This window comes from Chlorocebus sabaeus, chromosome 9 (genome assembly GCF_047675955.1).
Source record: "Chlorocebus sabaeus isolate Y175 chromosome 9, mChlSab1.0.hap1, whole genome shotgun sequence".
NCBI lineage: Eukaryota > Metazoa > Chordata > Mammalia > Primates > Cercopithecidae > Chlorocebus > Chlorocebus sabaeus.
In genome coordinates, this window is record NC_132912.1 from 19714884 (window position 1) to 19731395 (window position 16512).

Here is a 16512-nt window from a genome sequence, read left to right on the forward strand (position 1 = left end):
CTTTCCTCAATATAAGTGCATCCCTGATGTCTCTCTCTTCTTAAAACCTTCATTACCTTCTTAAAGCTCCTATCTGTAAATACAGTCCTTTTGCGGGTTAGGGTTTCAAGATATGAATGTTGAGGTGAGGACACAATTCAGTCCCTAAGAGTGCACATCTGGGAAGTGATTCTACAAGCAAATGTGGTTTTCCTTCCAGAAATTTTTAAGTTAATGCATTTGAAATATTCTTCAAAAAGAACTGTGTTCCAGAATATCAGACTAGAACAACATCAAGAATAACATAATATTTGCATTTCTCTGGTGGCCAGTGATGATGAGCATTTATTCATGTGTCTGTTGGCTGCATAAATGTCTTCTTTTGAGAGTGTCTGTTCATGTCCTTTGCCCACTTTTTGATGGGGTTGTTTGTTTTTTTTCTTGTAAATTTGTTTCAGTTATTTGTAGGTTCTGGATATTAGCCGTTTGTCAGATGAGTAGATTGCAAAAATTTTCTCCCATTCTGTAGGTTGCCTATTCACTCTGACGGTAGTTTCTTTTGCTGTGCAGCAGCTCTTTAGTTTAGTTAGATCTCATTTGTCAGTTTTGGCTTTTGTTGCCATTGCTTTTGGTGTTTTAGACATGAAGTCCTTGCCCATGCCTATGTCCTGAATGGTATTCCCTAGGTTTTCTTCTAGGGTTTTTATGGTTTTAGGTCTAACGTTTAAGTCTTTAATCCATCTTGAATTAATTTTTGTATAAAGTGTAAGGAAGGGATCCAGTTTCAGCTTTCTACTTATGGCTAGCCAGTTTTCCCAGCACCATTTATTAAATAGGGAGTCTTTTCCCCATTTCTTGTTTTTTGTCAGGTTTGTCAAAGATCAGATGGCTGTAGATATGTGGTAGTATTTCTGAGGGCTCTGTTCTGTTCCATTGGTCTAGATCTCTGTTTTGGTACCCGTACTTTGCTGTTTTGGTTACTGTAGCCTTGTAGTATAGTTTGAAGTCAGGTAGCGTGATGCCTCCAGCTTTGTTCTTTTGGCTTAGGACTGTCTTGGCAATGCGGGCTCTTTTTTGGTTCCATATGAGCTTTAAAGTAGTTCTTTCCAATTCTGTGAAGAAAGTCATTGGTAGCTTGATGGGGATGGCATTGAATCTATAAATTACCTTGAGCAGTATGGCCATTTTCACGATATTGATTCTTCCTATCCGTGGGCATGGGATGTTCTTCCATTTGTTTGTATCCTCTTTTATTTCGTTGAGCAGTGGTTTGTAGTTCTCCTTGAAGAGGTCCTTCACATCCCTTGTAAGTTGGATTCCTAGATACCATCTCACACCAGTTAGAATGGCGATCATTAAAAAGTCAGGAAACAACAGGTGCTGGAGAGGATGTGGAGAAATAGGAACACTTTGACACTGTTGGTGGGACTGTAAACTAGTTCAACCATTGTGGAAGACAGTGTGGCGATTCCTCAAGGATATAGAACTAGAAATACCATTTGACCCAGCCATCTCATTACTGGGTATATACCCAAACAATTATAAATCATGCTGCTATAAAGACACATGTACACATATGTTTATTGTGGCACTATTCACAATAGCAAAGGCTTGGAACCAACACAAATGTCCATCAATGATAGACTGGATTAAGAAAATGTGGCACATATGTACCATGGAATACTATGCAGCCATAAAAAAGGATGAGTTCGTTTCCTTTGTAGGGACATGGATGAAGCTGAAAACCATCATTCTCAGCAAACTATCACAAGGACAAAAAACCAAACACTGCATGCTCTCACTCATAGGTGGGAATTGAACAATGAGAACACTTGGACACAAGAAGGGGAGCATCACACATCGGGGCCTGTTGTGGGGTGGGGGGAGGAGGAAGGATACCATTAGGAGATATACCTAATGTAAATGACAAGTTAATGGGTGCAGCACACCAACATGGCACATGTATACATATGTAATAAACCTGTATGTTGTGCACATGTACCCTAGAACTTAAAGTATAATAAAAAAAGAGTAATATAATGAACTGTTACATATTATTTTGTTGTGATAATTCACTGGGACAAAAAAAAAATGCTTGCATCCCTGATCATTATTCTTTTTGTTTGCAGCCAACAAGAGCTGTTCTAATGGAGCTCTGGTATGTGCCTCCTCTAATAGCTGTATCCCAGCCCACCAGCGCTGTGATGGTTTTGCCGACTGCATGGATTTCCAGCTTGATGAGTCCAGCTGCTCAGGTACCCCATTTCCATTAAAATATTCTTGTGATATGAACCAGCAACTTAACCTGCACACAGTGAAAATATTAAAACTTGAGGTTCTAAATAATGGCAAGCATGGAATAATTGGATTTCTATTCTTGGTTTGGGGGCAGAAAGAATGTTGACATTAATTGCTACATTTCTAAAAATTATAAACATATAATGGGCTCATGCTAGATCTACACAGTGTTCGATAAGAAAAGAAAAATCAAATATGTAATTTTAACACAATGTAATTTAAGATTATTAGCATTTAATAATCTCTCCTCTGAAAATTGCTTGGTTTCTATAATAAAGAAACCCTATACAATCTAGTGCTATTATTTTATTTTTAAATTGTGGTCTTCTTTTGTCCACTTCTTTATAAGAGTTTTCTATTTGCATAATCTAGCTACATATTTAAAACTAAATTTATTAAACCTTAGTTTGACTTCTAAACATTTTTCTTTCTTCTGATCTTGGAACATTTATACAGCATAAGAACTGACAGTATATATCTGTCAGTATACTTTTATCAAAGCTGCTTTAAAATTTTCTAATTTATTGTAGCCGCTTGTTAACATCTCTCCTGAGTAACTGATTTTTTTATTTCACATAGGTGACATATAAAGTAACAGACCATTAAAGGCAATATGGTTTTGTCCTAACTAAAGGATAATATAAATTTATGATAGAGATATATTCAGTGAAATTTCCTAAATAAGTTAGAAATATTTTATATCAAAACTAGTTAAGAAAATACTCTATCTTTCAAGAGAGGAGAACATTATGAGATCTGTGGTAGAAGCATGATAATTGTAATCAAATCACATTGTGAAAAACTCTTATTTTTTTATAATGCTGGAAGTGAGTACTCACACAGCACTGCATTTTATGAGTACAAAAGCAAATGAAAAAGTGACCAAATCTGGCCCCATAAAATGTGCAAAGATGGATACTCTTTGTCACTTTTTCTGCACTCAGAATGCATGTACTTCAGATAAGATACCAGTATTATTTTCTTTACAGAAAGTAAGAAAGCCATTACTGAATAGCTGCATTCTTTGACACTAGTAAGAGACAGTATTTATGCCAGACCCAAACTTATTTACATAAAGATGAGATTACCTTCAGCATGGTCCTATATGAGCACAAACATAATATGTTATAATTTGTTAGCTTCTTTGATGTAGTCTGCTTTTAAAAGTGGGATCAGAAAAACAGAATACTTGTCATTCATACCCAGCAACAGACACTCTGCAGGTAGTACTATAGAACACATTTTTGTTGTCCGTCTCTTTTCATCAGTCACCAGTCATGTTTACAGTTCACTTCCAAAGTGTAGGTCATGTTGACACAGCTATTGGGTTAGAGTAAAATAAAGAACTAGTGAAATACAGTTTTCAGAAATAAAATCCCTATTATATTATGTTTTATCTATTTACATGTTACATACATGATACAATCATAATTGTATGCTTTTTGGCCTGTCAATCAAGTGTAATAAAGCCAAGCTTCTGTTTTAAAGATGTCTTCAAGCCTGATCCACACTAAAGATTTGTCAATGTACATTACACATTACTCTTTCTTTCCAACATTATGTTCTTTTAAGGTCAGCATTTAATAGGCTTTTGTGAACCCAATATTTACAGTATCCAATAATTCCCATAGTGGTCTCACCATGATCAGAATCTGGCCTCACCCACCTTGAGGTTTAAGTCATAAACAAGAATATTAAGGTCAGGCACTGTATAAATGTTGCAGGCTACACATATTTCAGTGAATCCTGTTCATGCCTAACTTATATTGTGAAAGTATATTATTTTCCAGTTTTAGTTGCTTTGCAACCAGAAATTATTGGCCAGAATTTGTCTGGCTAAATCTAAACTGAAAGTGTTTTTCTAGTCATGTGCGGTAGTAGAGGTTAATAAAGCTTATGCTAAGGTGAAACGATAATTATGATAATCATTCATTTGAAGGAGAATTAGGAAAGGACACTAAAAATGTAAAATTGTAGGATGGGACATTATAAATATAATACTATACATAAAAACACTGACAATGGTGGTGGTAATGATGATGATGACGATGATGATGATGATACAGCTTAATAAAGTTTCAGGAGTATTTAAAAACCAAACAAAACAAATGCAAACACTTCTGAGGCAAGTACTGTGGAGCTACTTCAAGTTTGTTTGTTATTATTATTTTTATTTTTTAACTGACACATCATAATTGTACATATTTATGGGGTACAATTTGACGTTTCAGTGCATATGTTTTGTATAATGATCAAATCAGGGTGGTTAGCTTATCCATCATCTCATGCATTAATTATTTCTTTGTGGTAAGAATGTTGAAGAGCCTCTCTCCTAGCCATTTTGTAATACATAATATCTTAATATTCACCCATTACCCTACTGTGCGATAGAACACCAAAACTTGTTCCTTCTATCTAATAGTAACTTTGTACTCATTGGCCAACATCTGCCTGTCCTTTTCCTCCCCTCTGCAGTCACTGGTAAGCACTGTTCTATTCTCTGCTTCTATGATATCAACTTTTGAGGCTTGATAGATTTTCCTGTAGTCCCTGTGCCAGGATTTCAAGATAAAGAAAATAATCTCTTCCCTCTGGGACTTGGTTTGTTGCATAAAATCTTCGGGTGGACTCCTAGGGTGTATATATCTCTTCAAACTATGTGCAAATAATCATGTATATGTATACTTATCTGGGACAGTACATAAATGCCACGTGATTCAAAGGGGTTCGTATGCCCACAGCATCAAAAACTGCAAGCAGTTGTAGAAATTCTGAGCTAAATAGCTAATTATTTGACATTTTTATTCTAACAGGCTTTGGAGTCAGAAGACAGGGTTTAGTTCTAGTTCAGATGCTTCTTTGCTATTAACTCAAGTAAGTTGTATGAACCACTCGAGGCATCACTTTCCTCCTCTGCAAAATGAGGATAATTGTGGTATATAAGACACAATGTTATGAGGACTAAGTGAGATAACACACGTAAAACTCTTAGGCCAGTCCCTGATACATAGTAGGCCTTATATAAATGGTAGTGGTGATGGTGATTATAACCACAAAGGAAGAAAAGGAAGAGAAGAAGGAGAAGATAGAGAGAGCAATGTCAAGGAAACTAGGTTTCACAGGCAATGCAAATACTCCCCCCAATATCGAAAGATGATTGAGAACAATTATTTAATACCTTATACACATCATTCACTAGTATAAAAATGCTAACAAATTTAATTTAACCTTCCTAGCAGTCCTATAAGAAAGTGATATCATACATATTTCTACATGAAGAACCTTTTTTTTTTTTTTTTTTTTTTTGAGACGGAGTCTCGCTCTATCGCCCGGACTGGAGTGCAGTGGTGCCATCTTGGCTCACTGCAAGCTCTGCCTCCTGGGTTCACGCCATTCTCCTGCCTCAGCCTTCCGAGTAGCTGGGACTACAGGCGCCCGCCACCACACCCGGCTAATTTTTTGTATTTTTAGTAGAGACGGGTGGATCACGAGGTCAGGATGGTCTCGATCTCCTGACCTCGTGATCCGCCTGTCTCGGCCTCCCAAAGTGCTGGGATTACGGGCGTGAGCCGCTGCGCCCGGCCTCTACATGAAGAACCTTATATTTAGAGTACCTAGCTCAAAGTTCCATAACTCTTAAATGACTGAGCCAGGTATCATCAGGGAGCACCAGGATTCATGTGGTATCAATCTTCCCAGAAAACTAGTGTATAGCACCTGTCACTTCCCTAGTCTCTATGTACATTAAGGGGAAAAAATGGAGGCTTACTTGCAAATTATTTCTATTTAAGCTTAAAAGTTACTATTGTTTTTATATGTGTGTTCCTCTTTGGGATTCAATGTGAAATACCCAGAATGATACTTCTCTGTAATCAGTTGTGAGTTGTATTGGCCTCCAGACACATATTCATAATAACCAACACAAAGGGCTACAAACCAGAGAGACAGTGCTGTGGCTAAAGATTGGAAACCTCTGCTAATGGTAATATTGCCCCATAGATTCCCAGTTCCCATATTGGGAATTATATCTACTTATCTCCTGGAAATACTCAGCCTCTTCATGGCTAATTAGCCATATCTATCTCCTTCCCCATTTCATTTGCTCTCTGCTTAAAATTGTTTTGGGTAAATCAAAGCTGAATATACTTTGTGCTGTGTCTTTCTGTATTATGGATAAAGAACCTGGGTCTAAAGCAGAAAGTTATAAAATCTTATCCCAGAGACAACCTGTGAGTTTTCTGCCCTGCAAAACAACAGGACTCACCTCTGTTTCCAGTGAACATCTGTGTTCTTTGGACCGTGCTCCACTATACAGCACAAAAATGCATGTTTAGATTCACACAGAATCATTCTGATGTAAAGCAAGCTTATGTTTCATTTTCTGTAATCAATTTAAATATGAATGACCCACCCCAAAATGAGCAGCTCTGCTGTGCTGTTTGTTTTCTGATACTCTGCAGTCTCCGACACTGTTCTCATTTTTCAATAAAACAGAATCCATATTTGAGGAGGACTGAAATTATACCTAAGATCAAAAATCACCATAAAACAGCTTATCTAACAAGGTTTATGCCAATTTATGCTTTGTCATATTGGTGGCTATTGTTCAGTTAAATCAGCAAATTGCTTATTTGTAAAGGAGATCTCATGTCTGTCCTGTTCAGTGGAGCATGCCACCCAGTCCTGAGGGACGGAGCTCCTTACTCTCATCTTTGGCACCTTACTCCCCTGTTTTATGTAATTAGTTAAATAAGGAGGACTAAGGGGGGGCAAGATGGGAAATACATTCCTGGGAAAACAAACTGCTGATTTTTTTTTTGAAACCAAAAATGATGCCAGACTCAAGATATATTTCAGTTTTGGTCCTAAACTGCAACTTCCCTCCTTCCTTGCTTTCCTCTTTCTTAATGCCTGCTATTCCTTCTAATAAAGGCAATGACTGCCTTTATTAGCCCATTCTCACACTGCTATAAAGGCATACCTGAGAATGGGTAGTTTATTTGAAAAAAAGGAAAAAAAAAGAAGAGGTTTAATTGGCTCATGGTTCTGCAGGTTAGACAGGATTCTGCTTCTAAGCTGGCTTCAGGAAACTTACAATCATGATGGAAGGCAAAGGCAAAGCAAGCACATACACATGGCTGGCAGGAGAGGGAGAGAGAAGGGGGAAGTGCTAAATACTTTCAAACAACCAGATCTCATGAGAACTCCACCATGAGACAGCACTAGGGGGAGGGTGCTAAACTTAGAAACCACTCCCATGATCCAGTCACCTCCCACTAGGCCCCACATCCAACACTGGGGATCACAGTTTGACATAAGATTTGGATGGGGACACAAAACCAAACCTTATCACTGCTTAACAGTCTGCTCTCTCATGCCACCCTTTCCTTGTTTTACTTCAATATGTATTGCTTACATAAAATTTCTAGTTCTCTATTTTCTCACTATCCTTCATGATTATCATCATTTCTCTGTTCTAGTAAGTGTTTTCTCTGTCTCTGCTAAGATCGGGCTTATCAAAGACAAGAAACATTATCTATGTGACCCTATAGTACCAGAAACAATGATTTCAAAATGACTTGAAAAACTCCGAACAGTGATGCTATCTAAAAGGCAGAGAAAAAATATCTGAAGAAAAGCCTCAAATCTATATCGTTACTTCATATTAAATATTTCATCTGAGGTTGAGACCTGCAAATTCCATGCCCACAGGTCAGGTCACTTCCACTTGGATGTCCCTTATGCACTTAAAACATAATATTATCTTTTCCTTTAAAAATCTTAATTCCCTATAAATCCCCCTCAGTGAATGAAACCACCAACTAGCCAGTGACCCAGCCAGAAAGGTGGACATGATCGTTGACTCTTCCAAATAGTCACCAAGATGTTTCAATCCTAATATTTAAATATCTCTTAAAAGGTCAACAACTTTCTACCCCCAAACCCATCCTAATCCTTTAATTCAGGCAACCATTATATTTTTGCTAGTTTATTACAAAAACACTCTCTAACGGGGCTCTCACATTTTAGGCTTGGTCTTTCTGTTGGCTTGATGCACTGCAGCCAGAATTCTAACACATGAAACATGGCACTTCCACTCTTAAAATCTTGGCTGGGCTGATGTGACCCAAAAACTGTGTGTCTTTGACTTTTTTCTACACTATCTTTGTATTATTAGCAGTTCAACTAGACTGGGCTGTCTTCAGTTCCTCAAACATGCTACACCCTCTTCTGTGGCCTCTGGGTCTTTATGCTCACCTTGACACACACACACACTACCACTACTGCCCAAATAAATGGCTACTGATTCTCTCTGGAAAGTTTCTTCTTACTCCCCAAATGTGACCAAAGTGCTCTTCTTGGTGTTCCCATCACCCTTAGAACATCCATCCCAATAGAGTAATTTCATTCTGCATTTTAATGCCACACTCACTTATTATTATTATTATTATTATTATTTGCATCTGGAAGGACAGTAGGAGCAGGGACCATAGTTGTGTATTTTTTTAAGTCAACATTTATTAAACTCATACTATGAACTGGTTGTTCTTCTAACAGTCTCACAAACCTATGAGGTAGTTATTATTTGTTAACCTTGTTTACAGAAAGCAAATAGAGGCACAGAGATGTTAACTACCTTACCCCATACTACTCAGCTAATAAATTGAGCTGAGATGAGCAACTGGGCTCCTGTGCCCTCAGTCTTAACAACTATACTAAGATGTCTATATTATTTATTAGTATATTTCCAGTGCCCAGCCCAGTGCCAGACATTTTATAGGTGCTCAGAATATATTTATTTGATTAAAATTAAAGACAGGAAATTTTAATCAAGTGTTGGAGTTAAAGTAAACCACCGAGGGAGGACTGGTATCCTGCAAGAGAGGTGTTGAATTATACCCCATAAATATGTACAATTGCAATGTGTCAAGTGAAAACAAAAAGCCTAGGAACAACTTGGGTCTTAACTGAATAGGGGAATTGACAGGCCGGTGGGTCTAGATGTCTCGTGAGGGTACAAGGAGGCAGTTCATATGAACACAGCATCAGAAGCTAAATGTGCTCTCTCCCAGTAGTTACTCTATGAAGATATTTAGTCACTCTCCCAGTAGTTACTCTATGAAGATATTTAGCTTCTTTTTAACCTATTAAGTAAACCACCTTTGAAAATAAATGTTCCTGTTAAACTAGAACTAGGGAGTGACACAAGCAGTGAAATAAGAAGACCAGGGACAAACCTGAGTTATACTGACATCGATCACGGATGCAGAGGTAGGATATCTGCATGCTCATAAGTGAGTGACGTATCAAAAAAGGCTTTTGCCTGCCGTGACATGAGGACTGTGTGTAGAACTAGAGAAATGTTTCAGTAAACAAAACACTTCATTGTCATCACAAATATGTCATGCAGACACATTCTAAATAAGTGGATGATACCCAATCCAGGGGAGAAGTTCTGGTGTTCTAAAGCACTGTGAGATGACTATAGTTAACGATAATATATCATACAGTTTCAAATAGTTCCAAGGAGGATACTGAATGTTCTCAACACAAAGAAACAGTAAATTTATGAGATGATGGATATGCCAACTTCCCTGATCCCCTGATCTGGTCACTATACGATGTGTGTGTGTGTGTGTGTGTGTGTGTATACATATGTGTGTGTGTATATATATGTACACAGACTATACACACACACTATATACACACACACACACTATATATACATACATACATATGTATGTATGTGTCTATATAGTGCATAGTGACCAGATTTTTTGCTAAAAAAAATTTAAAAAATTAAACAAATAAATAATGTTTTTAAGTCTTCTCTTTTTGTGGATCATTCAGGCATGTGAAGGGCATGAACACATTCAGGGCAGCAGGGGCCACTGGACAAATTTGAAGGGAGTACAGGAAAGTAACCTACGGAAATTCTTTTGCTTTTTGCAACTGGAAAGGAATTTACTCTCAGAGATTATTAGATTTAATGTCATGACAAATAGTGATATCTTCTCCTCTCTCCTAATACTATTTATCATTAACTGGCATCTTTGTGATGCTTCCTTTTAGAATGTCCATTAAATTACTGCAGAAATGGCGGGACTTGTGTAGTGGAGAAAAATGGTCCTATGTGTCGGTAAGAAGCATTGTTTAATTTTTTTTTTACGATTTTTTGAAGCTGGCTTACTTATTTTTCTATAGGCTGATATAATAGAGCATCAATCAGTAGGTGGCTAGTAAGGTAAAAACAGTTAATAATGGTATATTTACATTTATCTGTCTGAATAAGGTAAAGGAATATCTGAGTACATTTCAGAGAAATATGTGTTATTTATTATGATTGTGTATGTTTTTCATCATTTTATATGTGGAATATATAATTTTAATAATACTATTCCTTGCATTTAATATTTCTATCAGGTTTTTAAAAGATTTTTTTCTGATATGAGTATCTTTCTATTTCAGATGAACTTTGTGTCTGTATTTTCTGTCTTCATTTCAAAGTTCATATTTCTCTTTAACAACAAAGGATGAAATTAATTTATAAATAAAATCATTTGCTTGTGTATGCAGTGGGTATTTATAAGTAAAGTATAGATAAGAAATACATTTGCAGACTCAAAGCAAGAGTAAACAAAAATAGGCCTTCTGATTTCTTTGGGGAGATATTTATATTGCATATCAAAGATGGCTTGATTTCTTCTCTCACTCTTTGGGGAACTGTGCAAAACAGTTTCATGAACTCCAAAGGAAATGATGCATATTTCATTATATTTGTGTTTATGCCTGTATAAGCTAGCAGACCAATGGATATATCACTTTCCTTATTAGAAAACTCACTGAAGGTTGCTACTCAAATCATTACAAAACACACAAAGGTATCTGAAAAACAATGATTAATAGTTGTTTGAGTCCTTATTTCTTTCTGAATCAACACACATAATTTAGAAAAAGTAGTTTATTCCTAAAAAAATTAAAAAATATACCAATTAAAACAACAGCAAAAATTTTATGATGAACTATATTTAGACACTGCTTTAGTTTAACATTGTTGAAATGTAACTACTAATGAGTTTCTTGGAACTGTTTTCTCTTTCAATGTTTTACATAACTTATTTCTCAGCATGTCAACAAAATTGTACTTTTCCCCATGTCAGTTTCCATGGAAATTAATTTATCAGAAACTATTACTTGATGAAAAACAGGATACATAATATTAATTTCTAAAATCTTCTGAGAGAAGTTTGAATTATACCATAAATAATGTTTACTAAATATCAACTGAGTAAATATTAATTAATGTCAACTGCTTACAGTAAAGAGGTTTGATTTTTGTCCTCTTTAATCCTGACAGTTAGGCCAGAAGACTCCCAGAAAGAGCAAGAAAAGAACTTTACATTCTTGTCATGGTCTTAAATAAACTTTAAAAATTAAAATCCAGATGGTGAAGTCCTAAACTTCTCTCAAATGGGATAACTCGAAGGTGAGGGAAATGAGACAGAGAATTGAGAGAAGAAAGGAAGTCAATGGAGAAAAATGTAGAAAGGAATTTACTGCTAAGAAAGTCAATCAAATGTCCTGAAGTATTATTTTTGATAGCAAATAATACTTTACAATTATTGAAATAACTATAATGAACATCAGTGAAAACAAATGTTGGAATTAATGCTGTCTAGAATGTAGGTATGAAAAAATGACTTTTGAAACTTTTTCTGTATTGTAATAGCTTAGCCATTTCATTCAATTTTTTCTTTCTTTAAAATTATGAACTAAAATGTAATATATGTGGGTTGTCATAAGTCTTTTTAAAACATGCAGTAGTGTATCAGGCAAAAAGTAGAACTCTTGACAGTCAAATCCTAGTCTGTAGTAGTAAGGTTTGTATCCATTTAGATCTGTTTTTCTTTACACAAACATACATACACACAAAATTTTAAATTCTTAGATCCCTTGTATATTATTTCAATCTTTATTTTAGGTTCAGGGTTTATTTTAGGTTCAAAATCCTCCATGACGAGTTTACTTATGTAACAAACCTACAAGTGTAGTTTTATTTATTAAAAATTTATTGAGTCAAATATTTGTTAAGTAAACTCGTCATGGGGGATTTTGTACAGATTATTCTATCACCCAGGTACTAAGCCTAGTACTCATTTTTTTATTTTGCCCGATCCTCTGTTTCCTCCCACCCTACATGCATCAGTAGGCCCCAGTGTCTGTTGTTCCCCTTTGTGCATCCATGTGTTCTCATCATTTAGCTCACACTTACAAGTGAGAACATGTGGTATTTGGTTTTCTGTTCCTGCGTTAGTTTGCTAAAGATAATGGCCTCTGGCTCCATCCATGTTCCTGCAAAGGACATGATCTAATTCTTTTTTTTAAGGCTGCATAGTATTCCATGGTGTATACGTACCACATTTCCTTTATCCAGTCTACCATCGATGGGCATTTAGATTGATTCTTCATCGTTGCTACTGTGAATAGTGCTACAATGAACATATGTGTGTAGGTGCCTTTATGATAGAAAAACTTATATTCCTTTGGGTATATGCCCAGTAATGGGATTGCTGGGTCCAGTGGTAGTTCTGTTTTTAGCTCTTTGAGGAATCACCACACCGCTTTGACAATGGTTGAACTAATTTACACTTTCACCAGCAGTATATAAGTGTTCCCTTTTCCCCACAGCCTTGTTAGCATCTGATATTTTTTGACTTTTTAATAATAGCCATTCTGACTGGTGTGAGATGATATGTCACTATGGTTTTGACTTCGATTCCTGTAATGATCAGTAATGTTGGGCTTTTTTCATATGCTTATTGGCTGTGTGTGTGTCTTCTTTCAAAAAGTGTCTGTTCATGTCCTTTGCTCCCTATTTAATGGGGTTGTTTGTTTTCTTCTTGTAAATTTGAAACCCCTCATATTAAAAAGGCACTTTAACCTGGAATTTATAATAAAGTGATAATCTTTACTTTTCACCTTTTCATCTTGGCAGTGTTTAGCGTGGATTGCTCTTTCTCATTACCTGGTTTCTGGGATATCACTGACCATGCCTGTCACTCTCCTTCACCCATTCCTTTTCTTTCCTGTTGTCTAAATATTGGGATGTTCGACGATGCTGGCAGTTTCTGTCCTGACTATCTACACTTGCTCACTGTCTAATCTTGTCTAGTCTTGGACCTGGGAATAAAATTTGTAGACTTTGAATACAGCTTACCAGCAGACCAGACTCCACATTTAACCAGCGACACGATGCCAGATCTCATTCAGATTTTATTTGGATATCTCCTAGGCATCGCAAATGTCATGTGTTCTAAAAGACCAGTTTTCTGGACAGGCCATGTTCTTCTATTTCTCTAAGCTTTGGATAAACTGATCCTTCTGTCTAGAACTTTCTCTTTTTTAACCTATTTGCCCAGAGGATGCCTTTTCATCCTTTAAATCCAACATAGGTGACGTTTTTTCTGGGAAGCCGATTCCAGCCCAACCAGGGACGGTCGCTTTTTCCTCCTTCTGGCTCCTCTCCTCTCTTGCTTCCCTTTCCACAATATTTTACGAGTATTAGTTTTACAAAACTACCTGTGGAAAATCAGCCCCATCTATCTAAAAAATGCATTTCCAGTAAAATTCTGTTCTTTATGATGATCAGAATTTGTTTTGCCCAAATTTTTGCTAGTTTTCATTTTTAAGGATACCTTCAACAAGTATGTTCATCAAAAAATTGTTAAATATGCTGACTTCTTACAGAGTACACATTATATAAATTAATGAAACGGGAGTGAAAAATGTTTAAAACTAACACAAAAAAGGAACGAAAGGAATAAATAACAATAGCACAACAGATCAGTTGCTTTTCTGAAAGAAATATTGTAAAGTGTAACATTATATATTGACATCATTGCATTGCAAGTTTTTCTAGCTATTAATTCTTATTTATCTTTTGCAAGAATTTGTATTTCTGACCTGATAACTTGTTCAAAATATCAAAACTAAATTACTATCTGACAAATGTGACAACGTGAAAACATCATGGTTAATAAAAAGCATTTCATCCAAATAAAGGCCAGGCGCAGTGGCTCACCCTCATGGTCTCAGTACTTTGGGAGACTGAGGCAGGAGTATTGCTTGAGCCTGGGAGGTAGAGGCTGCAATGAGTTGTGATCGTGCCAGCCTGAGTGACAGAGTGGGTTCCTGTCTCAATAATAATAATAATAATAATAAATTATTGTTCATATTTTGTGACAGAAAAAAATTAATAATATAATCAAAGACCTTAAAGTATAAAATAGATTAGGATAAAAATATGTCGAGAAGAGAAATCGAAAGATTAGTTTAAGGAAGAAAGGTACATTTAAATTTTTTTTTTTTTTTACTTATTTACTAACTTTTATTGTAGGGTCACGGGTACATGTGTAGGTTTGTTATATAAACAAATTATATGTCTCAGAGGTTTGGTGTATAGATTATTTCATCATCCAGGTAATAAGCATAGTACCCAATAGGTAGTATAGTTCTATCCTCACCCTCCTCCCACCCTCCACTCTCAAGCAGGCCCCGGTGTCTGTTGTTCCCTTCTTTGTGTCCATGTATATTTGATGTTTAGCTCCCAATTAAAATGTCTAACTATTAAAAACTTTTAGGCATTTTGTATTGAAAGATGACGCATATGCAATCACCATTGTAATTACATTTTCGACGTCTACATTTAAGAGAGTGATGTCAGTTTCATTTACAGTAACCTGGAAATTGTATCTTTTGTAATTTATTAATATTAACCTGAAAAACATTAATTTTGACAAAATTAAAGGGACTGTGAAATTTTTCAAAAACTCCTTTGGAGAGTTCATGGGCAAAAATTTTGAAGACCATGGGCCAAGAAAACAAAGGTCATGTCTTCAGTACCTTTTCATGACCAGTCCCTAATGTATACCTGATATTGCAAGAGTTATTTTAGTAGGTGGCTCACAAAATAAATGATGAATGAATGTAAAGTCCTGAAATTTCAAAGAAAAGCATCAATACATTGAAATATATTCTTGAAATGTATTGAAATATGAGAAAATGACCTCACCATAACCCAAACTATTATTCAAAAAAGAATTAGTGGGGGATTTCGTATGTATGCAGCAAGAAGTACTGAGTAAGCATATGATGTGTTCATCATGCTAAAAAGAAATTACTCTCCAATTTATAGGATAGAGCAACTACCAAAAAAAAAAAAATTGTCATCTATTAAAGAAATTCCATTTTACTACAATGACAGAAGAGGGTGCTCTTAAATTAGAAATCTTGTAAACTATCTCGAATTTCATAAATTGAAGGGACAAATGAAATTTTCATTCATACAAGGCCTTTGTTAAAAATAAAATTCAGTTAGAACACTTCCTCTCCCCACCCAAAAAACAACAAAGAAACATGGTGTAAAAAATAAAATACATTAAGACCTTTAAGTCGAATTCCAGGCTAAATTAAATATTATTTTAAAAAACATACAATTGGGGATATTTGAAAACAAATACATGCAATACTTTAATTTAAAATTTTAAAGTCTAAGTATAAAAACAAAAAACCAAAAACAAAAAACAAAAAAAAACACAGTAAGAATCAATTGAACCCAAGGAAATAAATTGGCTGAATTAACTTAATTGCTTGAACCCAGGAAAAAATGAAATTGAAAAAGTAAAGATTAAATTATCATTTTCAAAGGATGATATATTCAAATATAAATGTATTAAGAAATTTTTAACAAAAGTGGAAAAATAAGGAAATGGAAATTAGATAAAGTAAGGAGAATCAAAGAGAAAGTAATTAAAATGGAAGAAAAAGAACACTCATATGATTGGAGTCCCTAAAGAGGAAAATAAACTAGTAGAACAGAACTCACATTTGAACTATAATTCAAGTACACTTTTTTCAAAAAAATGAAAAGAGACCTGAATTTACATATTGAAAAAGTCAACAGGTACCTGAAAACTGTAACACAAAACCAAAAACTCTAATGCTGGTAAAAATATTAAACTTTTAAGATACAGAAAAAAATGTTCATGGCCTCTAGGAAAAGAACCAAATAACACAGGAGGACAAGGGATTCGGCTGACATTAGACTTCTGAAAGTGAAGGAACAAAGAAAACTCTTGTGATTGTCTCCAGAGTTGTGAAAAAGTCTTTGAAAAAATTTAACATCCATTCTTTGTATTTTAAAAAGAGGCACTACAGAAAATGTAAATTGATGGA

At 35.4% G+C, this 16512-nt stretch overlaps 1 protein-coding gene across 1 annotated transcript in view; it reads left to right on the forward strand.

The window, feature by feature from the left end:
- Nucleotides 1–16512, forward strand: part of MALRD1 (MAM and LDL receptor class A domain containing 1) — a 687535-nt gene that overhangs the window by 559992 nt on the left and 111031 nt on the right. The window contains exons 35-36 of the mRNA XM_008002435.3: nt 2109–2234; nt 10351–10417. Of these exons, the coding sequence (XP_008000626.3) occupies nt 2109–2234; nt 10351–10417 (193 nt within the window). The remainder of the gene's footprint in view (nt 1–2108; nt 2235–10350; nt 10418–16512) is intronic.